Source organism: Diuraphis noxia, unplaced genomic scaffold (genome assembly GCF_037042655.1).
Source record: "Diuraphis noxia isolate RWA-SAM2 unplaced genomic scaffold, SU_Dnox_SAM2 contig0004, whole genome shotgun sequence".
In the NCBI taxonomy this organism is placed as follows: domain Eukaryota; kingdom Metazoa; phylum Arthropoda; class Insecta; order Hemiptera; family Aphididae; genus Diuraphis; species Diuraphis noxia.
The window spans coordinates 50261155-50289119 of NW_028301714.1; the positions used below are offsets into that span (position 1 = coordinate 50261155).

The window sequence follows — 27965 nt, forward strand, 5'->3', positions numbered from 1 at the left end:
TCGAGTTGGTTTAATAATTTTTTTCTGTGCACATTAAAATCACAAATTCATAAGTTGTTCCAGGTGTGAACATGATGATATATAGTACCTATATTGTGTATTGAGCAGCCTGTTTTTAAATATTTGAGCTTAGAAAATAGTCGTTCATAAGAAACTTGTGACATGAATAAAGTTAATACATACTTATAAGCTAAGAATAATGAATAATAGGCTGAACAATGCAAAGAATAACTCAACTAGGTATATTATATAACAACAATGAATACAAATTGAACGCTTGTTACAGAATTTTCACTTAGTGGATGTTCTTTATCGTCTAAATTAAAGTCATCTGAAGATATCTATAATATCTTCATTCTCATTCACATAACTAAAACTTATAAAATCGACAAATAAAGAATCTAGTATAGCTTACTAGCTTGTGTCACATTTGGATTTATAGAATTTTCATACATAGCAAGGTAGGTATCATATTTCATTGAATTCTCAAACACTAATCAATAATCATATATTACATATGTGATAGCGGACAATATACAGGACACTGCGTATAACCATAATAATGTCACATAATTTACAAAAACAATAATATACATAATTACAATGGCTATGGTGTGTGTATCTGTGTCCAGTTTATAGCGTAAATTATTTAATTATAATAAGAAAATGTACCTACTTACTTGTCTAAAATCCTGCAGAGTTAAACAGAATGACGAATGACGTAGGTAGTGAACTAGTGACAATATAGTTTGCGAGTTGGAAAAATTTTATTATTTTAATGTTATGTCTGTGTTAACAATAATTATTTTTATTTATACTAATTAATGACAGTAGTTGGAGCTACCCTGGGCCTGCGTGTCAATAAGCATAAAAAATTAAAAATAATACTCATATTCCACCAGTGGCGGTGATTAGTGCGATGATGACGTGTGTGAATAAGGTGGACTTCCTCGCTGCTCAGTCATACTTACAACGATATTAATAGATTTAAGCTAGTTTTAAGTATAGATATCAGTATTATAGTATTTATTTACTTTTATTTGTATGTACTATGTGTAATACTAATATACTATAATGTATGCACTATGCATATGTGTATAGTATTCATAGTAATATTTTCATTAACCGGGAAAATCTCGGTGTCCCGAGCGCCCTATCCACACCTGTACTCTGTACAATAGCTAGTATACTATCATCTACACATTCTACACCATGACGATCCGAGAGAGGTGGATATAATACCACCTAAATTTCCCCCCATTTGGACCAAGCGAGGTATACAATCGCATATTTTAAATTTAATATTATTGTGATTTGGCCCAATTCTTAAATATTTTGGCCTAAAAGAAAGATAAATCTAGACAGGATTGTGGCCTTCGTAAAAGTTTTCAAATAATGCCACTGATTTCCTGTTAGGCTTGAAAAATTCTCATGTATAATACTTAAAACTTCATTATTATTTATTTAAGGATTTCTGAGAACTAACAAGCAGCAAGTGTAACAAAAACCTGCAATACGCTAACGGTTGGCAGTCAACACTGTCAGAGTATCAGCAGATATTACTTTATGGCTCTTTAGACTATACCTACATAATATGAAGAAACAGTCAATAGTAATTAATATAGGGCTATCTCCCAATATGCGGTCTGCCTCCGTTTTGTGTGCTACGTAACTATAAATTACCGAGTATTATAATATATACCTAGGTATCTATGGATTTCTCTTATTGATTTAGTACAATATAATCCATGGCGATTGTCAAAGTCGTTGCGGAGGACGCAGTCTATTAAAGATTCTAACATTTCAATTAGATAGCAAAGTAGACATGAACGAAAAACATCCTGTTTTCCGTTTAATCTTTTTTTTCATAAATCACATTATTTTTAGACTCCAATTCAGCAGTATCTGATGCGTTTCCATTTCAACGTCGGAGTGCATACACGTCGCGGACTCTAACAAAGCCCAAAATAATTGATATTTAAGGTAATCTTTTGCGGCTTAATATTATAAAAGAATTGAGGTACACGTTCGTACACTTTTACAATGGTGATGTTTGCAAAGAGTTCTTCACCTATGCATTTGAAACTAAAAACTACAATAGGCACTTTAAACATACTTTATATTGTGACTTTTTCAAATATAATAAAATATTCCCTTGAACCCAAAAACTCAGACTTATTGTGGCCTTTTACAATTTTTTAAGTAAATTCAAAACTGTCATATTTTGATATGTGGCTGTATTGCATACAGAAATTGATTTTCAGACATACCAAAATATGGCAGTATTGAATTTAAGCTATGTTTATTTTTGTGTCATATATCCAATTACGGCAGTATTGAACTTTAAATTATTAATGAGTAATAAAATATCATTAATTGTTAGTTTTTTTGAAATTTAATTAAAATTTTAAAGTTACAATTTATAATTGTACAGGTAATATAGTATATAAGGATGAAAATTAATCATTTAATAGTTGTAGGTATGTAATCAATATCTTTAAAAATAATTTACTATAAAACACTAAATAAAAAATAAAATACTACTTGTCTTTAAGTCAATAAGCTTAATTTTATGTATCAAAGTAATAAATAATATGACAAATTTAAAAAAAATATATTCTAAACTGTTAATGACTATAAAATTATCAAATGCTTTTGAACAAGAAGAGTACAAGACTATAACATTATGTACGAATTTGAATAATTTATTATTATTTAAATAAAATAGGTAATACTTGTTTGAAATACAATGTAAAAAATAAAGTTACTCGTTATAATTATCATGGCCTTATGTTTAAAAATATTATGCTACCTATGGCTTTGAAAATAAATAAATAATAAGTCTAATTTTATTATATAAATTAATCACCATCTTCATAGTTTTTTATTATTATTAGTATTTGTTATAAGTATTATCAATTTCAGATATTTTTAAGTTTTTATAAAAATGATATTAAGTATCTGGAATAAGTTTTGCTTTGCGCGATAAAATTAAATCTTTTTTATTTGTAAGATTCCAGGCTTTTCAACAAATGCAAATTTCATATGTAATGTATGTTTGATAATTTTATTTTTGAATTTCTATTTTTCTTTAAAACTATAATTTCTTGATAATTTGCTTGCCCATAAGTTGTTTAAATTGTTGTAAAAACAATTTATCAGGGAATTCTTTTTTAACTTTAATTAATTTAATATCTCTCTATAAAACCGTTTGACCGATAGTATTTTTATTAAAGTTGTTACAAAAATCTTTACTATGACACCTTGTTCTAATTAAAATGTCATCAAATTCTGATTTTAGACCTTTCTTATGATGTTCCTGAGCTTTTATTTTCCTTCCAGTCCTTGTCTTTAATACTATCATCAAAATCTTCATTATCTAAATCTGTAAACAGAATACAAACTGTGTTGTAACATAAAGTTCATATATAAACATGAGATCAAGATAAAATTATTATTTACTATTATTAGAGTCAGTTATTTTATAACACTAAGTTTCCATTGGCGCACCTACTAGCTCAATGAAATTTTGTGAACTTTCATTTGATTTGTTTGAATGTGTCATATGTGGTTTTCAATGGTAAATCGTCTAAAAAAATATTATAATAATATAGCTTGTAAAAAATTGCAACTGTGGAGCTGCTAAGTACCTACTTACTGTTCTCATATTCATGTACTTATCACTGAAGATGTAGTATTTAACCATCCAATATTACTTTATTTGTAATATTAAATTCTGCATTTTTAATAGCTGTTAATATTTTCATAGAACAATAACACAATTAAATTAAAATTTATGGCTGATAAGGTTTTGTACATTAGAAATTATCAGAAAATGATTAATAGAATGAATTACATTCGGTATTTATTAGGGTATATAATATTATACAAAATATATACAATAAGCCAACAACTGACATAGATTAATATATTATTACCTATTTTTACATTTTATTTATAATACATATAGTTTAAAAGTTAAACCATTTAAAATTGAATTAAATTTTTACAGATTTATAGGTAAATAATTTTATATATATATATATATATATATATATATATTTTTTTTTTTATTGAGCATATTCACATCGGCAACAAATGCCATATTACAATAATGATATAATATAATAATATGTAGGTACTGACACAATGGTAAGTTATTAAATTAGGATAAAACATTTTTTTCTTATATAAGATTGAACAATTTTGTTTTTCTTAAAAAATTAATTATGTCTAAGTTTTTTTCATGAATATGTTATTTTATATTTTACGTAGGTACCTAATTCAATAATTTATTAAAATTGCATTTATTATTTATTTTCTAAAAAAAACACAATACATCAAAAATTAATAATCAATGAATTAGAATAATATTTAAAAAAATTATCGAAGTAAAATAAATAATTATTAATACAAGTAATTATAATTAATCTTTACGTTATTAAAAAAAAAACGATCCGGTAGGTATCCGCGTGCGAGTTCTAGTCGATAACTTGTTGTGGTTAGTGAACTAGTGAAGAAATAATAAGATCTTGAATAAAACATTTAAAACATAAATTAACACATTATAACTAGGTAGGAAAGATAAAAATTAAACATTAATCGGATTATTTTAGATATATAATACCTGTAATGCATAAAAGAAGCATAAAATAATCAAACAAAAATAGGCTAAGAAAAATAATATATTATATTATAATTTAAAATTAAAATTACAAAATTTTTTGGTTATTGTTGTATCACATTTAGTTATTTAAATGAACATTATTCATAAACGTGAACCTCCTTGGTAATAGAAGTTTTATTGAAATATTACATATCTTTGGATTTATCCTATTAGCTTAACATAATAATATAATCTGTGGCAATTGTCTTTTCAGAATCAGAAGTGGCAGTCGATTAAAGATTCTAAAATTATAATTTCAATTAGCACTAGAGCAAACATGAACTAAAAATATTCTGTATTCCATTTAATTTTAATTTCATAATTAATAATATTTTCAAACTTCAATTAAGTATCTGATGCGTTCTTACGTCGGTATCGGAGTGTACCCATACACGTTTCGGATTTCACCAAATTCCCGAAAAAGAGTCGATCACTGTCGATGTTTGAGGTAAGTTTATTTTCATATTCTTTTGAGGCTTGCATCTTATGTTAGGGTTTAAATAAATATTTAACGTCACGAAAAATATATTCCCAAGTTCCAAGTATCGCTGACGTATATTTTATTTCTAAGCGCGAAATTAAGAGATACGCGAGATCGAATAATATAAACGCGCTGCGTCGTTTTTCAGGTTGCCAGCCGTATAATAATTTCATAATTATTACCTAGGTATGTGTTTGTAGTCGACATTTTTAAATTTTTGTTTAGTTAGTTAATTGTAATATCCGTTTTAACTGATAACTCCAGTCTCCAAAACTCATAGGGATCAATTTTAATTCGTAATAAATTTAATTTGTTCGAAATCCAACGTTAGAAGTCAGGAATTTAGAATAAAATATATTTTATTTCGATAAATTATGTATATTATAGATATTTATACTTATTTATAACCTTTATTCTTTATCTTATATCTAATATCATGATTACTTATTAAGTTATTACATTGTAGGTACACCTATAAAGCCCTTATGACCTAAAGACTAAAAGAATTGATCACTGAGTGGTGAACTAAGCTGTTATGAAAAATATATTATAACTTAGTTATCATACACATAATAAATATCTGTTAAAATAGTGTATCTACCTAATACATACACTCAGGAGTTATTATTTTCTTCAATATTGTACAGTTATTATTTATTATGAAGTAACGTAACGTAAGGTAAATAACCAAACTCTAATTTATTGCAATCGAATTTTTATTCATTTTATAAAACTCAATCTTTCAAAAATTAATATAGAATAATAATTATAATAGCCATGAATTCTAGAAATAAAATAATTAAACAAACTATAATACGCAATAATAATTAAAGTTTATATAAAAAATTATTAAAATAAAAATAGATCGGTACTAGAGTTTTAGTAGCCATAAGGCAGTATAGGTATAAAGTTCTTGAATAAAATAATCAAAACACGTAATAACATTAAACGGATTGTTTAGCTATATATTAACGATTCTGAACGGAGATGATTTGTCAGTCTAGGATATATTATATTTAAATATTGTCATATATTCTATAACTTATACTATCATAGATATACATATACCTGGTTTAAGGATAAATCGTTATCGTTACGCTATTTCGTAAAAATTTAAAATTCAAACGCACTTAAAATTTTTCTCATAATGATTCTTTGAGTTTTCTATACAGCTACTTGAAGGAAAACTTAGTGTTGTATTTTTAATCGTTAGTTATAAACACAAACAATTTTATGATTTTTCAACTTCAAAATTACTTGCAAATTTTCGCGTTTTCGACCGATTTCGTAAAAATTTGAAACATAAAAGCTTATAAAATAAAATTGTGCCAATGTATTCTTATAATTTTTTAATCAATATAAGGATAACTTATGAGAAACTTTGTATTAAATTTTCAAGTATTTTGACAGGGCCAAAAAAATTTTATCGACACTTCAAAAAACCAATTGAAAGAAAATTGAAAATTTCAGTTGTCTATAAAAAATACAAATTTTTGAAAATTAAACTGTATATAGATATCACTACTATAAACATTTGGTGAAAATTCCCAGTATTTACAGTGATTAGTTTTTGAATTACAACCATATAAAAAAATCGATTTGGTCGAAAACGGGTTTTGCGTAAAAATTCCTGTTTTTCTGTCACTTTATTTTTGTTTTTCTCGATTTTTTTGAAAACTGTTGGAAAATGTTTACTTTTGACCTCTATAATGCACCAAGGATATTCACTTTTACATCGGAAACCACCCCCAAAGTTTGAAATTGAAGCATTATTTCGACTAGTTATGCTGTACAAACACACACAAAAAAAAAAGAAACACACATCATTGTAAAATCAATACATTCATCACTTCGTTCTGAATCTAAAATTAATAGGTCAGAAAATATTGTTGAATATTTTATTGAAATTTCAGAGATGATATTCGTCAGTGAAGATTTGCCAACTAAATATCATATTCGTTGTGAAGCCTGTGTGAAATGTATTAACAATGTTTCGAAGATGAAGTTTCATAGTAGATTCAGATATTGGGTAAGTGATTTTCTATTTTTCAATAGGTTTATTTTTATTTTATTAATTTATTAATTGATCAGGGGATAGATTACTTGGAATTTTTAAATTATTCATTTTGTAACCACTGGTATAACACTATTCAAGTTATCAATAAAATCATGATAAAAATTAGGAAATTAGTAAGGTATAATATTTAAAATTTTTTTTTTAATAATTTCCTCAATGGTATTTAAATATTTTCACCAATTATCAGGTACGATGACCTGTAGGTACTATAGGGACTGGGAGTGTGAAAGTGGGGGCAGAGAAGGAAAAAGAGATAGGGTGGAGAGAGAGAGAGAGAGAGAGAGTGAGAAATAGTGTAGAGAGATGGTAGAGAAGCAGAAGAAAAATCGAGAGAAAGATAGATAGATAGTGTGAGGTAAGGTTAGATTAGGTTAGGTTAGGTAAGGTAGGTACTATAGTTACTTGTAAAGAGAGGGCGAGATTACTATTTGCTTGATTGTGGCAATAGTGTTCAATGACATTATTCATTTGGTAAATTATTAAAAATTAGAATTTTGTTTTTGTGGTGGTTTAGTATGATCAGATGAGCCCTTCCTTGTATAAGGATTTCATGATTATGATCTGGAATCTGAATGGATAATCCATTTAATTTCTTGTAGCTTACATTTATTTATTTTTATTTTATTGTTTTTGAACATTGATTTGTAATTAGATTATTAGTATTATTTTTAGGTACCTATAGTCTTGTAGAAATCTGTAAATTATGACATTTTAATTGGTTATTATGTTAAATTTGTATTTTTGTTGTATGGTTAACTTGTAATAACATGATTTTATTCTTCTAACATGAATGATGTTTTCAGTTAGTTTTTTATCGAAGATTAATTTTACTTTATAATTTAATTCTGATATATATTTATTATTTTTTAAATACTTTAAATTGGCCTCTGTATTTTTGTGCTAATTTAGGCGTTTTGCCTATTTGTGAAAATGGAAATTTTATTAATTCTTGGTCTCCTGGATTAAAGCTTTTACTATAATTTTAATTTTATTTGATATTATATTAATATATTTATTTGATCTTTATTTATTATTAGTCATCATTTGGTCTATAATATAGTTATAATATATTTTTATTTTATTTGAATCTAAACATCTCTGTGTGATTATTTATATTTTATTTATACTTCTTAGTTTTTTGGTTTGGTTTCCAGTAAATTTGGTTTTTTTTATAGTGTACAATGGCATTATTTATTTTGTAAATTATTGAAAATTAAATATTATTTTTTTTGTAGTCCGACATACTAGATTGGTATGATCAGATGAGCCCTTTCTTGTATGAGAATTTCATGATATCCAAAAATGATATTTAAAATAGGGATTTCCATTTAAAAAGAATGAAGAAATACATAACTTATAAGAATTTTAAGTCATATAGGATTTTGTGATTGATTTGTCAAGTTTAATGCCCAACAAACAGAATTAAAGATATTTACAGGTTAATGAGCAATAAAGTGTACCCTGTTATTTGAGACACATGATATATTGTATATATTAAAAAATTGTATATTGTATGTATTAAAAAAAAAATTTAAGTGCTAGTAAAAATTTCATTTTTCTTTCATATTTAATATAATTATATTTTGATCCATAAAAATAATTACCTAAGTGCTTGATTTTCGATAAACTATCAAAAGATGCACCTAAAACATTTAGAATTTTATCACATAAGATTTTTAATATGCTGTATACTACTACTAACCTAGAAATAAGCATACAATAAAGCTTGCAAAAAGAAAAAATATATAAAATGCATAAAAGTCTTTGCTCTAGAAAACATAAAATGTTTTAAAATAAAAATTTGAAATAGTAATTTGTCCAGATAAAAGAAAAACAACTTTTGAAGGTGATTAATAGTTAAAAGAATTTCATTATGAAATTGAAAGCAACTTAAATTACTAGGTAGTTTTTTTTAAATTAATCCAAATCTCTAATGCTGGAAAGAAGAAATAAGATCTGGTGATAGGTAATTTTTCTGAGAAATACAATCATTTTTAAAGTATTATTTTAGTTGAGTGTTGGAATCTATACTAGTGTTCACTTGTTCACGTATGTATTTATTACCTAGGTATTCAATATTTTAAGTGACATACTTTTTTTTGTTATTATTAGCTAAAAAAACAAAAAAACATTATTGAACTTGATGAAAAATAGACGTACAAGTTCTAATTATCTCATATAATAGATATGGTTTCTATATGTTAAAAAAGTAAATTTTGGACCTAAAGGTAAACACATCGACTGTCATCGCGCTAGCTCCCGGATGGGCAACCACCTGGGTTCTTAGTGACGAATCCTCGTCTTATTTACATGTGTTTAAAACCAAACAATAAAATCAGGTTATGCAGTTGATGTTTTGAAAACAAAAAAATTGCCTCTGGCCTGGTATATGCACTGCACACTAGTCGTATACTGTATTTTGGGGTATGGTGTGGCGCGGTGGTTTGCCGTGGTCAAACATCGCCTGGCGTCACTAGCTTCTGGATGGGTGACCACCTAGGTTCTTAGTGACAAATCCTTACCCCACATACTCACGTGTTTCTAAACAAACACACGCAATATGGATATATAATTGCTGAAGGATTTGTTTAAAAAAAAAAAAACGTATATTATGTAATAATAAAAATAATAAGAAACCAATTGCACATTGTTTAAGTCTATATGATGGGATATTATACTTCATACTATAACATTTTAATAATAATAATTAACAATAAGTATGTAATATGAGATATTTTAGATGATTAAATTTTCTTCTGGACACTTGATCTTTGTCACAAAAAATGTACAGACACTGTGATGTAAAGATTACCAATCACACTGCAAAATGTTATGTTGAAATAATAAATAATAATATTTTATTGTAGAAAAGATTGTGTAAAAATTTTTTTAGATTGTTTCATTTAAAAAATATTAAAAATCTTAATAATTCAATTTCTGGTGTCTAGGGTGGTTTTTATTAGGTACCATATAAAAATAAAACGTTTTGGGCCCAGAAAAGCATGATAACTATAATTTTAGTGTGTTGGAAGGGGAAATAATTTAGATATTACACCATTTATATAATAATATTACAAAAGTTGTAGTGCTTTAATGAGGATGTCGCACTCTCATTCTCTTCAACAGGACTTTTGTAAGTCGGAGACAATACAAACACATCATTTTTTAATAATTATTAGTTATTACTTATACAATTTACATCCAATCATACTTGCAAGTTTAGATGAAAATTTTTGATTAGGACTAATGTACTAATTTACCTAAACTATGGATGTGTTAACAACAGTTCCCCTCACGTATAAGTACTCATTTATGCACTCATCGCGGCCAGACACTGGTTGTCATATAAATATGTGCTTAAAGTTATATACATCAAAAAAATGGGTATGGCTCTATCCATAGGTAATATATTATCTAAGAAGCAGTTGCACCGAAGTTCTAAAAATCTAGCAGGGAGAAAAGTATTTCAAGAGGCTCAACATCTTAATAATAAGAGCTATTTTTAATAGGTTAACAATCAATAGAACAACTTGATAAGTAAACACTTAAATCGGAAATCAACTAAGGATTTTTTTATTCAAAGTGTCCTAGTCAACCATCCGTTTGTCAGCCGTTACCCAAATAGCATTTATTTTTCTACGATCATATAGATTGATACTTATTAAACCCAGTGTCGTAGTCAGCCTTCCCGAGGGGCATTGGGTGTATAGTACTGTATACACTTGTTCCCTCCTCAAATCCTAACCCTGGCTACTGCACTGCCTTCCCCGCGGACAAGTAGATGGTTACCTACATAAGTTATCAGAAGGTTAGTTTAGGTTAGGTACCTATACACAATGGTAAGTTGAGCTCAAGTGATGATAGATGACTATCATCACTGATCGTGATCTTTGCATAGAATCTTTCTTACTAACTAACAAGGTATTCGAAATTGTCAACATAACAATGAAAAATATTTAAAAATTAGCGAGGAAAATATTAATACTACATATATACTAAAATATAATATTATACTTATATATTAGTGAATTATGCATTAGTTTTTTTTAGCTTTTATAATGAATACTAAATACTTAAAATATTATATGTATATACCTGATTAATATTGACATAATTTGGATCATGGTTTTAAAGCCAAACGAGCATTAGTGTAATACCAGTATTTCATATTGCAAATGTCAATCACAGTAAATAATGCGTCTTCTGATCATAATTTGTTCAACCAACTATATACAATTCTAGTTAAATTTTGTATTCACAATTTTCAAACTTTATTAGTGGCCACTTGCCACTAAAAAACGTGATTTAATTATACTTCATTTTTTATTTCATTTATTTTTCTTGAAAATGCATAGTGCAGTCTTCATTGTGTATTCAAAGACCATAATTTTTTAAAATTTCTTTTTTGATCCTTAAAAATCATATGCCTACGGGCACCAATCCCCACTTTCCATTTTTAATTTCAAAATATAGCTATAGTTTATTTTTGTGCACACAATTATTAAACTTTATTAGGCACTTGGCACTAAAAACATAATTTTATCATGATTTAATTATCTTTTATTTTTATAATATTAATTTTTCTTGAGAATACATATTGCAGTCTTCACCGTGTATTCTAAGATTATAATTTTTTGAATTTCTTTTTTGATCCTTAAAAATCATTAGCCTGAGGGGACCAATACCCCCTTTCCATTTCAAAATATAGCTCTTGTTTATTTTTGAGGACACAATTTTTAAACTTTATTAGCCACTTGCCACTAAAAAACATGATTTAATTATTCTTCATTTTTTATTTCATTTATTTTTCTTGAAAATGCATAGTGCAGTCTTCATTGTGTATTCAAAACCATAATTTTTTCAAATTTCTTTTTTGATCCTCAAAATTTATTTGCCTGCGGGCGCCAATACCCCCTTTCTATTTTTAAATTCAAAATATAGCAATAGTTTATTTTTGTGGACACAATTTTTAAACATTATTAGCTACTTGCCACTAAAAAACACATAATTTTATCATGAATTAATTACCCTACTTTTGTTTTTCTTGAGAATACATACTGCAGACTTCATTGTGTATTCAAAGACCATAATTTTTTTCAAATTTCTTTTTTGATCCTCAAAAATGATTTGCCTGCGGGCGCCAATACCCCCTTTCCATTTTAAATTTCAAAATATAGCTCTTGTTTATTTTTGTGGTCACAATTTTCTATTATTTTTAACCATGTTCAACTAAAAAAGATAATTTTATCATGCTTTAATTATCATTCATGTATTTTTCTTGAGAATACATATTGCAGACTTCATAGTGTATTCTAAGATTATAATTTTTTCAAATTTCTTTTTTGATCCTTAAAAATTATTTGCCTGCCGGCGCCAATACCCCCTTTCTATTTTTAATTTCAAAATATAGCTCTTGTTTATTTTTGTGGTCACAATGTGCTATTATATTTAACAATGTTCAACTAAAAAACATAATTTTATCATGCTTTAATTATCATTCATTTATTTTTCTTGAGAATACATATTGCAGTCTTCATTGTGTATTCTAAGATTATAATATTTTCAAATTTCTTTTTTGATCCTTATAAATGATTTGCCTGCGGGCGCCAATACCCCCTTTCCATTTTTAATTTCAAAATATAGCTATAGTTTATTTTTGTGCACACAATTATCAAACTTTATCAGCCACTTGGCACTAAAAAACATAATTTTATCATGATTTAATTATCTTTTATTTTTTATTATATTAATTTTTCTTGAGAATACATATTGCAGTCTTCATCGTGTATTCTAAGATTATAATTTTTTGAATTTCTTTTTTGATCCTTAAAAATCATTAGCCTGAGGGGACCAATACCCCCTTTCTATTTTTAATTTCAAAATATAGCAATAGTTTAATTTTTTGGACACAATTTTCTATTATTTTTAACCATGTTCAACTAAAAAACATAATTTTATCATGATTTAATTATCCATCATTAGGTCTAAGATATTCTAAGATTATAATTTTTTTCAAATTTCTTTTTTGATCCTCAAAAATGATTTGCCTGCGGGCGCCAATGCCCCCTTTCCATTTTAAATTTCAAAATATAGCTCTTGTTTATTTTTGTGGTCACAATTTTCTATTATTTTTAACCATGTTCAACTAAAAAAGATAATTTTATCATGCTTTAATTATCATTCATGTATTTTTCTTGAGAATACATATTGCAGACTTCATAGTGTATTCTAAGATTATAATTTTTTCAAATTTCTTTTTTGATCCTTAAAAATTATTTGCCTGCCGGCGCCAATACCCCCTTTCTATTTTTAATTTCAAAATATAGCTCTTGTTTATTTTTGTGGTCACAATGTGCTATTATTTTTAACAATGTTCAACTAAAAAACATAATTTTATCATAAATTTTTTGTGCAGTGTACACGATAAGTTGTACTTGTAGAATAATTTTCAACTTCTCCGGATGGCACGTGAGTCTAGTTGGTGTATTGGATAGGTGAAAATTCGAATTTCCCAATAATTTTCAAAAGCAATGCGAAAAACAATTAGGGACAAACTGGAATTTTTTACGTAAAATCAGTACTTAAGAAAATTGAATTTATATATAGTTATCACTCAAAAACAATTCACCATAAACACGTGCAATTTTCACTAACAGGTTATGCTAGCATTTTATATACTTAATAACATTTTCAATCTTTTTGATATTTGTTTTATAAATGACAGTAAAATTTTATTATTTTGGTAAAAATGCTTTAACATTTCATTTAAGCCTCCTAATATAGTAATATATATTGTTACAATAACAGTTAAAAAATATTAAAAATACACAGCCACAATTTTTTTTAATAAGCATTTAAAGTTCGAATTTTAATAATATGTGTAAAAATCACAAAAAATTGTAATTCATTTTGAGTTAGAAATTCGTAAAAAATTATCTTTTTAAATCTAAGATCTGAAAATTCAATACAAGATTCTTCATAACTTTGCCTACTTTTCTCAAATAATAAATGTGTAACGGAAAGTCGATTTAAATTTTTATGAGCATTTGAATTACAACATTGTATATTTACTCATTTTTTCTTGTACCGATATTCTTATTTTGTTGTTATTCAAAAACTAATAACTATAGAAACTTGAAATTTACACCAAATGTTTATTTCATCAATTCTTATACTTGACAACATTTTCAATATATTTTAACAATTTTTAAGTTATTTATAGACATCTGAAATTTTCCGTTTTTTTAGTTTTTGAATCTATATTTCTATAAATGTCGATAAAATTGTATTCATTGAGTCATAAAACTTGAAAATTTATTACAAGGTTCCCCGTATAAGTGTATATATAATATTAGTTGGAAAATATTAAAAATACATATGCACGTTTTTTTTTTTATATAACCATTTAAAGTTCAAATTTTGACAAAATGTATTTAATTGGAAATTCACAAATTCTTTAGTTGTTAAAAATGTACTAAACGTTTAAATTGTATAGCTAGAGATTGACAAATTGAAACAAGGTTCCACGTAAGTAGGTAGTTAATTCTGTTTAAAAAAATCTTAAAACTATACAGACACAATTTTTTTTTATAGTTATTATTATTATATGTTTAAATTTGGATGAAATTGCATAATATTAAATATTCGTGGATACTGAAAATTTCTAGAGTATAGTTTATATTCTAATATTAATATTTAATATCGTTAATGACTTATATCAATACTTTATAATAAATTGTATGTGTACCTACTATGAATGGCTGAAAGAGTCAGGTACATAATGAATCTGATTTGATTAATTTGAAATTTATTTTATAGGTACCTATACTGGCTATACCTTTTTTTCTGAAACAATAACAATATAATTGATAAAGTTTAAAATATCCTAATATCCTAGACTGACAGTCACCGCTCAGAATCGTTTTTCGTATATAATGATATCATATCATTGAATTCAAATTTAATACCATCCATTTCAGTAACCCAATTGTAATCTACTGATTAGCGGAGCGACATTAACTTATTTACAAGTTTTTTTTTATTACAAAATGAATTACAGTAAAATTAACAAAACTTGGTATTTTTGACACCCTATCAGCACCAGATGTCCAGATACCAATACTAGATTCGATCTTCAACCAGAAACTACTCTCTACTAGAGACTAGTACACTACTACACCAGTTAATGTTTATTAGTTTATTACACTTTAAAATGTAAATATACCTATTACCCGCTATCAACTTGTTCAAAGTTCTTAATAATAATCGTTTACAGTTATACTCCGCCTAACCACCTGTACGGAGTCAAATTGCTTGTAATGTTGCAATTCTTTTTAGAAAGAAAAATGTTATTACTTTTTTATCGTAGTAGGCATATATGGATTTTGACTTGACTTCTTTTATCTGTAGACTGTAAATATTCTAATAACCATCAAACTATGAATCTATACACAAAATACACAAACAATATTGTTATTTCTTATTTACAACAAAAACGTCCTTACAGGACATAGGTATAGTTAACTCATTACAATGTGTCTATACAGTGATGTAGCCAGGAAAGGTTTTGGGCGTTTAACCCCCCCCCCCCTCCTAAATGTATTATTCATATTATTGATATACGAAAACTGTAAAAACTTAGTTTAATTTATACCTCTCTTCCTATTTCATTATCCTGACTATCCTACTGGTGGTATTTAGGAACACAATATATATATATATATATATACTTATATAATATAAGTGCCTAAATAATATCTAGACAGAGCCAAGATATTAATAGATAACGTTGCATAAAAAAATGATTCATATAGATTTCGATTGAGTAGACTAGAAACAAATAATATACGTTTTGAGCATGCATTTACATTATTTTGAACGTACACACGCATTATTTTTTATACAAAATTACGAACAGTACAAGGTTCGAGTTGACGAATTAACACCAGTCGATACGTTGGCCGGGATACACCTACACAAAGGCACAAAAGCTTCACGAGGGCATTGCACTCCCCGACATGGATTCCTGTGGCCACTCCCGTAACTAAAATGAAAACTACGCAAAGTTGAAAATACTTAACGTAATTTTATAAAATATAGGTACCTATATTATTTTATTCGTACACATAGCTCGACTGTCAAAAATCAAAATCCTTCAAATTCTACATGCTCACCCCAAAGTCCAAAGACCTAATATGAGTAATTACTAAGTAATTATTGTAAAAATATAAAATATAATAATATACGAGATAGGTAATATTATAATATATAAATATTTATGTTGACAAGTTGTACATTCTTACGCATAATATTATAAATAGTGACATTAAAAATAAAAACATCTCAACATATGGTTTATTGAGATTAATATGGGATTACATTTGGCTACCACGAGGACTTCCGACTTTGTATATAGCCTTGGTCCATGAACTATTGTTGGCGATACAAAATCACAGTTTACTGTGGCATTACAGTGGCAACGGTTACTAGGTTACCAGTAACTGGTCTATGATAAAATGATAATACTTTATACGGCTTATCCCTGATTTGTGTTGCCTACGAAGCGCTATATATATATTATAAAGATACATATAATTATGTAAATTACGTATGATATAATTATAATTATTATTTATTGTGCCAATCTATAACGACTATAATAATGTCGATATTTTCGAATACCTAATGAAAACGGATTTCGTTACGAAATATTTGTGAGACTTTTTGTATAATATTATATACATTTTCATGTACTGGATGAGGCTATGCCGTTTTTCCGTAAGTCTACACCGAAATATATTTAACACGTCAGGCATTAAGGTTTCAGTCGTCATGGAAACCGTAATAATAATACTTCGTACTGTCGATAAAAAAAGATTAAGAGCGTTTATGTATCAGATGAACTAGTGGGAAAATAAGACCGAAAAGTTAAACCACAAAATATAATATTATGATGTTTTAAATTATATTTTCATGATGCGCAATTCGCTCAAAATAGTCGGTTTATTGCAGACGACGAAAAGACGCAACAAAGTACAAATGACATATTATTATTATAATAATATTACTATGTTATTATTATAACCGAGTGCAGTACTGCAGTGTTTCACTGTCTATTTGTCTCGTGAACAAATGGTTATCTAAACGGAAAATAAATAAACACGCAATGCCGTTTGATGATAAGTAATAATATTATATTTATATTACCCAGTTAACTACTACAAGCTAATACGCAATACGCATAAAATTATTATGGTTGTAATATTGTATAATATATAATATTATTATTATTATTCCGAAATGGTCACTGCTCAATGATCAATTACTATTTATTCGCTGGTCGTATGCGCGCGCACTCTCGCTCAGGTCGATCTATACATAAGCATTTTACACACGGTTCGATGTTACGGCCGTGTTTGTGTGTGCAAGTTTGAGCGTGTGTGCCCGCATTTGTGAGCATGTGTGAGCGTGTGTGTGTTCGATGAGGCTTACTTCTGGTGCTGTTGTGTATGGTGTTGCGACGGTGATCAATACGACGCAGTTTGTGTGACGTCATCCCCCCGACGAGCTCGGCGACCAATGGTGGGGGTCTGTTGGTCGGCCCGTAAAACCAAGAGGAGAACCCAATCAGCTGGCTTTCATCTGTCTCTCGCTCTGGTTGTCGGTCCGTTTTCATTTTTTGTTTTCGTTTTTGTATTATTGTTTTTGAAATATATACAAACACATATTTTAATTTAATTTTTTTTGTTTTTAATCGTAATAATATATTATTATATCACACTCATAGTATATATATAATTATATTTAGATATATTAATTTATTTGTTTCTTGTACAGTATAATAAAACGTTAATTTTAATTTTAATCGTATTAACAGTTTACGAAGATCTCTTGTAAATATAAATAATTTTATTCTATTGCTATCTGCCATACTATAAAGGTGAGTCGTTGTTTATTTTTAATATAGTTAATTGCCCCAGTTGTATCGAAGTATAATAATTTTTTGCGCAATCTGTGCAAACAGTAGGTGATTAATGGGCGTTTTGCGTTTTATGCCATCCTTTGTTCTCGTTACGTCTAATAGTATGTTTCGCGTATGATAATTTACTTTTTGAAATTAAACTTGATTGTCTTAATTAATAATAATATACCCTGTACGTCAATAATCGGCATAGATTTTATAAAATATTAAAATATCTTTTTATATAAATAGATATTTAAATATTTAATGTAAATAGACTTGTAATCGGCAATCGTCATTGGCTCATGAAATAAATATATTATAATAATTTCGTCTTGAATTATTTATTATTACGTCTACATTTAAAAATTCGTCCCATTAACCCAATTAATATTATCGGACACGGGCGGTTCAGCGATGATATTGTCATAAGCTGGTTGTCTGTGAAGTTTCGGGGCAGTTGTATTTATGTAGTGTTCGGCAGCGATAATGAATTAGGTAATGGATGAAATATAATATTATTATGTAAATATTGAGAAAAATATTAAATACAAACAATAGTACTTTTTTTATAAATAACACGATCAGCTGTGGTCTATTTATCATCCGATCGCTATAAATAACATAAATAACAATTTGTAACATATCGTGTAGTTCAGGGTCATTTCAGTGTACGAACATCGTCGACGAATTCAAACCTTATACAGCTTGAGAAATCGTATAATATTACCATAATATAATACCTATTGAATCGTACAGTACTACAGTCATTATAGTATTATACAACTGGGATTGGGATGTCATCAAAGTATATAATAATAATATCATACATAAATTATAATGCTGCGATAGAAGTTCGCCCGGGCCCTGCGCGTTGTGACGAGTGAAGAGACAAAGAATCGCGAAACACACACACACACTTGACGATGTCGTTGGTAGTTGGAGATCGAAGAGCGTCGGAACTCGGAAGAAAGAAATAGAGAAAGAGAGTGATGAGTTGATGGTATATCGTATATACGGAGAAAGAACTAAGGAAGGGGTTATTTAACAGCTATGTATAATGTGTACAATATACATAATATTCTATATGTTTCTGTATACACACGAATGTCTTTGTTCCCGAACGCCGCGCTCCACCGCCCACCCGTACATAGTCGATCAGCTGTTTCCGTCGCTTTTGTTCCGTAACGATTTATTTTATATTTTTATTATTCTCTGCTTACTCGCTACGGGTACCTGCTATTCCCTGTTATAAAAATATAATATATTTTAATACTGTATTCTGTATACCATTATTCATATTGTCGTAGCATTATACTAATATCTACATCGAAAATAAGAACGAAATATTTTACTGAGAATGAAATCGTTATTGCGTAGGTACGACGCTGACATGGCGTACAACCTGACGCCTGTGCGAGAGTACAACTCGGATATCGTCCGATATCTTATTGTGGCCCTGACGGTCGTAAACCACCTTCCTTGATAATAATAAAAATTTTAAGTACACGCGCGCGCGTCGAATATAGGACGGTTGGAGGTCATCCGGGAATTTTTGACGTTAAAAAAATCTGCAATAATAAATATATTAATGTTGTATTAACTTGCAAAACGTGCCTACTTTCCCAATTCGTTTGAACGCATAGTATAATTACTATGTATTTTTACCGTCCTACTTTTTCACGTATTTGCGTCATTGTTTTCCAAAAATGCATCACATATTCACATTAACGATAATTATTCGAATTTAAAATATATTATTATGGCATTATTTGAGCAAAGTCAATTACACTCCGCCGGACCGTATATCCCCCCCCCCCAGATAACAAATCTAATAGTTATAGTAATAATACAACTTATAAAACTTGTCAGTACCTACTCAGTTGCATACCCTAGATTTCGTTGCATTGTCATTACTACTACACATGTATTTTTTTTTGTGTTGCACTGTTGCGATATGACTTGAGGAAATTCAATGCAATACGTATAATTGCATATCGCCAACTCTGTTTTATAGATTATAGGCAAGATAGAGCATTGATGCACAACAATAATTCTTGTTTTAAGAAGCGCATCGGATGACGGTTGAAGAAAATATGACAATAAAATGTAATAATGACCTTGTTTTAATTGTAAAATGCAATTTTATTTTTAACAAGGCTATATTTTCTCATCCTGTATTTCTTCTAATAACGTTTTTTAAATCTTTTACACAATAGTAATATTGATTTTTAACGTTATAAGCTCAAATGAACACTTAAAATATTTAATTATTAAAAGTTATAACATTAATCGCTTCGGGGTTTAGGTGCCCTTGATGCTATTGGTGCTGGATGATCACCTTGTTGTATAATATATAGGTAAATAAATAAATTTTAATTTAATTTAAAAAAAAGTATAAGACAATTTGAGTAGGTAAATCCTCTTACTGAATAATTGTGTTGAACTTTCTCTGTTATCGTGTCTTAATAAACTCTGATAAGTTAAGTAATTTTTTTAATACGTAAATTCGTTCCGATTGTTGACCTATGTTATAGTCTAAATTTCAATATACTCGTACATATAAAATAATTAATTCATGATGTTGATAAGCGATGCGTAACAAATAACAATTATTCAAAAACTTACGACACAGTTAATATTAAATAAAATAAATAATCCCATTTTTTAAATATAGATAATGGTCGTATAAACTTCATCGTCTATTCATCTATAATCTAGTCAATAATATCTTCCATTTTTTTTTTATAGAAATGAATAATACACAATCGTGTGCGGGAAAACGAATCTGGTACATAGATGGTCTTTGTAGTTTATATCATTGTATCTTACTGCGTCGTTTAAAATGAACGTAGAAAACGAAAAATGTCGAAGAAAATAAGTTGGGTGGTGAGAAGATGAGCGAGTGAGAGAGAGTTGGATGATCAACAAACCGGTTTTCTTTGTTGCCTTGTTGTATATAACGTTGTCATTATAGTATATATATTGTGTATACACTTATACTCCAAGTGTACGATATTACGACGAATTTCACAATGGCTCAAAAAATGATAATCCGAATCTAAACCAATTTTGAGAATAATTACGTGCTCGATGCTCATAATCCTTTCTCAGATATTTGTTATATGTCTTGAACAATAAGATAAAAAAAAACACTGTTGTATAGTGCGATGAAACTCTTTGTGGAAATGAAGAAGTAAATCGAAATTTGTCTTTGTTAAAATTCTTTATTTTAAAAAAAAGTTTTGCTTTTGGTGGGTATAATTAATTAGTGGAAGAATAACAAAATATTAACAAATCTGAGTTCTCGGTTCAAAATATAGATAACCACTGCTGGTGAAGTTTGCAAGGAAACTCATTTGAAACACAACACTGAACATTTTTTACATTTATATAAATTATTAATGTATTGATAATGATAGATACTGCAATTTAAATAATACTGATGGTCTCTGAATCCTTGGAAAATTTGTTTAATGTATTGGGAGCATATTATAATGAATACACAAACAAATCCTATATATATATTATATTACTATATTAATCATAATTTCTATATTTTAAAATGAAACTTTATTTTGATGGATTGCAAAAACGCTTGAATTAGTTTTATTAATTTAGGTATCTTATAACTTGACATCAGTGTGTTGTTATGTTATATTTGGTCTGGTAATTAGAAATTACGTGTTAGAGGTATCTGCTTAATAAGATTTTTAACATCATATTATTACGTATAGGTAGGCCTAAAAAACTTTAATATTATGTGAAATTTCGATAGTTTTTGGTCGTTGAATATAATTTAAGACTTCTGTCTTAATAAAAATTTCATTATAACGCATTTACTTTAAGTTTCGTAGTTAATTTTTCCTGGTCACTGTTTGGCAAATTATAATAGATTCATATTTTGTTTTGTGTTGGCAAAATGTATTGGCAAAGCTCGGCTCGCTGCCCTTGGCTTGAAAATGTGTTGTATATATGTATATTTGTTTTTGTGTGTTAAAGTCCACTTGTTTATTAATTTACGTTCGCTTTCACTTGCCAAAACCTTTTTTTTTGACATTTTAATTATAGATGATTTTCACTATTTCATTTGTGCAATTTATGATTTTCCTTTAAAAATAAAACCTCAAAAATTAATAGTTTTTATTTTTGTTTCAGTTCCTGACTGACCACAACTATTCGTGCCACATTCTACAGAGATAAAATAATAAAGGTATTGTACTCGGGTGCTCTTAATGTTATATCATTTTATAATTTAAAATGTGACGGTTTCTCGAAGAACGGTAAATTTTAGTATTTTACTTAAAATGTATAAATGACAGAATACTGCTTTATAGTTTAAAGTTTTGTATATTTTTACTAGAGTACATCACGCATATAGGTACTCAATGACATATACCAATTCATTTTATGCCACTTGTAGACTCAATTCAGTTTACCTGGGTCGTTAAACTCTATATAGCCTATATTTTTGATACTTCAGCTATTTATTGAACCTAACCACTGCCTATAGTTCACAACACTCAATTTATCTTCTACAATAGGTTGTTTGTAGTATGGTATTAATAGATAGGTACAGCTAACCATAGTTAAAGAAATGATGCTTTGTTATAAAATAAAAGCGGTTTACTTAATTTTTATGAAAATTAAAGACATTCAACGAATCACAAGACACAAGTAATAAATATAAATCTGAATAATTATGAATATCAAATTACAAAAAATAAAATTTCAATTGTTTACAATAGAACAAAATATTAAATCTGTATTTGAGAAGATAAAACAAAAACAAAATACATTGTTTACCTTGTTAACTGTTGTAGTTATTATTAGTCATTATGTTTAATAAAAAATAATTCTGTTTTATAAGAGATACCTGTTTTAAACACAATATAGTCCAGATTTATTACGTTCAAGGTCACAACTCGCCACTTTCCAATATCAACAGTATAACAATATTATTATTATCACAAATACGCATTACATAAAACATAAATAATGAAAATGTATTAAAACAAAACTAGTTTTACTGAACTTGACATTGTAGTACTTATAAACTATTGACACGTGCAATAAAATTGTATAATAATTAATTAATCAAATTAGTTTGCATTGCGTTTTTTTTTCATAATTATTAATTAAGTTTACATAAGTCTAAAGTTTTATTCTGCAAATAAACCAGCTTTTATTCGTAGTTGGTTATAAATCTTCAAATATGATATTTTATCGAGTATTTGTTATTATGTCAACACATAAAAAAAAACCGAAATGATAAACTATTTTTAAGTACATACAGGTACAGCTAATAAAACTGCTATCTTGAAACCGTTACTACTTATATAGTACTTACTACACAATTCTTCTCTGTTTTAACTGTGTCTTACTAAACTACACGCCATAATTACTTAGGCTTAAGAGTTTTTGGTATTTTTATTTATTTTCTTATAACTTGAGATTTGTTCACAGCAAGCCAAAATGTTTTCGAACTTATCCAGCTGGTTCTACGGAGGAAGTAACGCTACTGAAAAAAGTGACGATGTTGTTATCACTGATCCTTGCCCTGACTCTTTAATCGAAGTTGACGAAAACTTTGAACCCATCGAAATTGACGAATCTGACGACTGGGTTATCCTTGGAAAAGGTAAATAATACATTTTTATTTGTTAGGTTATGGATTAGGTACTTATTTTCATTTTAAATAGGTGAATCTGAGTCGGACTCTAAAAAGACTGATGATGAAGGGTGTGGAGGTGTTGTTGATCGCCACAGTAGATCATCTTCTTCCTGTCAAAATGAAGAAGGCTGGTTTGTTACTCCTCCTCCTTGCTTCACGTCTATTGGTCCAGCAGACATGGAGACGACACCTTTGGAGAATCTTCTCATTGAACATCCAAGCATGTCTGTATATCACAGCCCTACTGTGAGTTCAGTAATGCCCGAGAAAAGAACTCTGGCTTCAATTGCGAGTAATAGCGAATCGTTTGATGACGATACACCAATTGTATTTGAAGCTGTAAAATGTAAAGAAAAATTACCTAAACACCCCAAGAAGAAGACAGTGAAAAAATCTGTTCCCCTTGACGAATTCAAAATTGCACCTGAAACTATTTTGGGCAATGTACCAAGTGTTTTATCATCTCCTGTTGTTGAGATTAAAAAAGTTGAACGTCCTCACACAGAAATGTTTCCAGTATTAGCTCCAATTTCTAAGCCCAAAGTATGCTCTCCACCAGCTATTCGTAGCTATAAAGAAGTCGCTGCATCATTAAAACGAAGACAACAAAAAAACGACTTGTCTGAAATAAAACATGTTAAAATTGAATCCAAAGTTGAAGTTGTTGAATCACCTCAAACAGTTTTGCCTATGGAAGAAGAAACACAGACAGTAATGAAAGTCTTAACTCCTAAAAAATCCATGAAAAAAGGCCGCAAACCACCATGCCCATTGCCTCATTTAATGAAAAATGAGTCGCAAAAGATACCAAAAGAAATAATTGTTCCTAAAATTCGTGCCCAAGAACGGCTGGTCAGGTTGAGTTCCTTTAGCATCATACAATCTGATGTGCCAAAAAGCTGTAAAACACCTAAAAAAAATGCTATAAAACCAGTTGTTGAAAAGCAACAAAAGTTGATCAGTAATTCAACAATTTGTGTTGAAGCACAAAAATCTGTATCTGTTATAGATACTGAAGAAAAAAAGAAAAAGAAGGTACAACAAAAATCTATTGTGAAAGAGGTAAAACATGAGATAATAGATTCGCATCCGATTACCCAAACAGCAGTGGTAAGACCAAAATGTGATGTAATTGAAAAGAGGGACCAAAAGTCTCCGGTAAAAAAGGAGAACATCATCATACCATTGACGACTTCCATTGCGCTTAATTCTTTAGTGTCTCGGCCTGAAGAAAATGCTTACAAGCACGAGTTACTTAAAAGAGAGCTGGCAATGATAGCTGGCACCAATAAAGCACAGAAGGTAAGATCAGCTATGATATTATAACCAATTAACTGTATATTTCAAATTAATCTATTCAATTTATGAAATTATTCTATGGCTTAATACAGAGATTACTAACACCACATTTTTTTTTTATCATAAGTGTATTAATTTACTTTAACATATTATTCACAGCTGCAAGCACACAGAGAAACTCGTATTTTAAGCCGCAACCAGCTGACACATATCAATCGTGTAAATTTGATGTTGAGCGCAAGTAACAAAAGACTGAGAAGGGCAGACAAGAACATGCGACCGTCGGGTGCTAACAACAATCGTAAATGCTGTTAACTCTAAATGACATTTAAAAAAAATCAATTATACTGGCTTCTAATATAATCAGTTAGTAAAATTATAATAGGATGAAATAATATTATTTTAGCTTACATTGGGTCAAGGGAAAAAATAACAAAAGATACAAAAAAAAGTAAAAAATGTTAACAAAATAGAAAAGTATAAAAAAATTAAAACTAAAAAAAAATGCGTGACTATTAATTATATAATTATTATATTCAGTTTATAAAAATTAGTTCACAGCATTATTTATAATTTTTAGTAACTGATTAATTAGGAAATTACCTATTTTAAACAATTTATTTCTTCTTCAATATAAGCACTAATAACTTGAAGCTTATATTTTGCTATTATATTGCTACTGTATTTATATTAAATAAGAAAAAATTATATTACTTGATGATAAATCGGATAGTTTTATTTTTAAATATTATAATATATGGTAAGTGTTTATAACTGAAGAGAAATAGAAATAAATTATTTAGAATAAAGTAATACAGTGCTAAGTGTTATTAAATTTACCTAATATATCATATAATATGTTGTTTAAGTTAAACATTCATTGCTGTTTAAGTTACCACACAATAAAAACTGTAATATTTGGCCAGTATACAGATATTTTATCAAAAGTATTTCCTCCACAAATAAAAACCAAAATAAATTATTAATTGTACCTGATAAAAACTATCAGCTTTTTGAGCAGTTTTATATTGTATGTACACCTTTTAAAAATTAAGTTTTTATTTAGTTTCTCTTTAATTTATTTAAATGTAGGTATTTAGTTATATATTTAAATGTAAGGCCTAACACCATTACATTTTCAATATAATCAATGCTGATTGCTGATATATGTGGTGGCTAGACCTTACATTTGTGTGTATAATAATATTTATTTATTAATTTCTATGATTTACCATATTATTATAATTCAATATAATAATATTATCTAATGCTGTAAGATTAATATTAAAATTAAAAAAAAAAATTATACTATACATAAATATGATATAGCTGTACATTATATACAGAAAAAATTCTTTATACTAGAAAATAATATTATTTTACATGATGATAATATGTCAAAATATTTAATACATAGTTTCTAAATATTACAATTAGGTATATATTATTATAATTGTTTTACTTCTTAAATTTCTTTACTATAAATATTACTAGCACAGATATTGGATTTGTAAACAATTTATTTTATACTTCATTATTTTCTGAATTTTTTCAGAGTTGTCTGAGTTTATCGTTGAATATTCGATAACATTTAAAATTATACATATAGTATATTAGATAACAGATAGATATAGTATTGAACTCGGGTTCATCAATCACTACTAAAAATCAGCAATAATTTGAGTTCATAATATTATTCACTGATTAAAATTTATATATTATTGAAATAATTTTTATTGTCATTATTTAAGTATGATTATTATTTATTAACATTGATGTTTCAAACATTATAATAGAGATACCTAAGAAATCCAATTTTAATAGGCTTTCAATTAAATTTTATGAAAGTAGTGTTAACTATTCGTTTGTAATGTCTTATTGAAAATAATTTTTCAAAGAGCACTGTGTTTGGATTGATGTTTAATTGTAAATGGTATTAGTTTTAATAATACTCATAAATTATTTGTTAAATATTACTTTTTTAAATGTGTAAACTAATATACTATTTATAATATTTATATTTATTTCAAACATATAATTTACATCAACGTTGTTATTAATTGTTGATAGCTTTTTTTTATTTGAATGATTATTTAACCATGTACACAAGACCACAAAATTTTATATTATGCTTTATTCTAATTATTACTATTATTATTATTATTATTATTGATATTTTATCATTTTTTCTGATTTGGTTTGTAATATTAAAAATAAAAGTATGTCAAAACCTGTGATCTATAATAAAACTTCTATGAAGCAATAAGATAAAAATTATGTAAAAATTAGAATGACATTTTAAAAATGTATTTAAATCAATTGTTTGATTTTTATAATATTGTAAAAAAGTCTATAAATATATCAAATATATTTTTTAGATACAAAACTTGTTAAAAATTGCTAATTGCACATGTTAACTAGGTATTAAGTGAAGAACATGTATTGCAAAGTCAAACTATATAACAACTATATTAATATGTAACATGCTGTAATTATTGTACTTAAAAAATTATTATGTCCACCATTATTTTATTATTTGATTCATAAATTTCCAATTTTGTAAGGTATTTTATTTATTGATTTAGTGACACATGATTCATATTTACATTATATATTAATATTAACTCGTAGGTTACAAGTTTGTGTTCAAAAGAAAAAGAAAAAGATTGATAAAATAAAAAAAAAGTATTAAATCATCTGAACATAATTTTCCGTGTTCTTTATTTACTATGCTACTACCTATACCTTATGTTAATCCTGTTACCTTTATTTCATACATCAATTTTCAATGCTAACTAGTAACAATTA

The 27965-nt window shown here is 27.5% G+C and overlaps 1 protein-coding gene and 1 long non-coding RNA gene across 2 annotated transcripts; both read left to right on the plus strand.

The window, feature by feature from the left end:
* LOC149056157 (uncharacterized) lies at nt 1-7176 on the plus strand. The gene is made up of 3 exons (XR_016191555.1): nt 1-1983; nt 4881-5114; nt 7061-7176. It is a non-coding gene; the product is annotated as an uncharacterized LOC149056157 (long non-coding RNA).
* A 10679-nt stretch (nt 7177-17855) lies between these two features.
* Nucleotides 17856-27864, plus strand: TP53INP (Tumor protein p53 inducible nuclear protein). Its single transcript, XM_015517704.2, has 5 exons — nt 17856-18163; nt 22343-22397; nt 23651-23825; nt 23887-25160; nt 25317-27864. The coding sequence occupies exons 3-5, from the start codon at nt 23660-23662 to the stop codon at nt 25470-25472; spliced, it is 1596 nt and encodes a 531-aa protein (XP_015373190.1). The 5' UTR covers nt 17856-18163; nt 22343-22397; nt 23651-23659; the 3' UTR covers nt 25473-27864.
* The last annotated feature ends 101 nt before the right edge of the window (nt 27865-27965 follow it).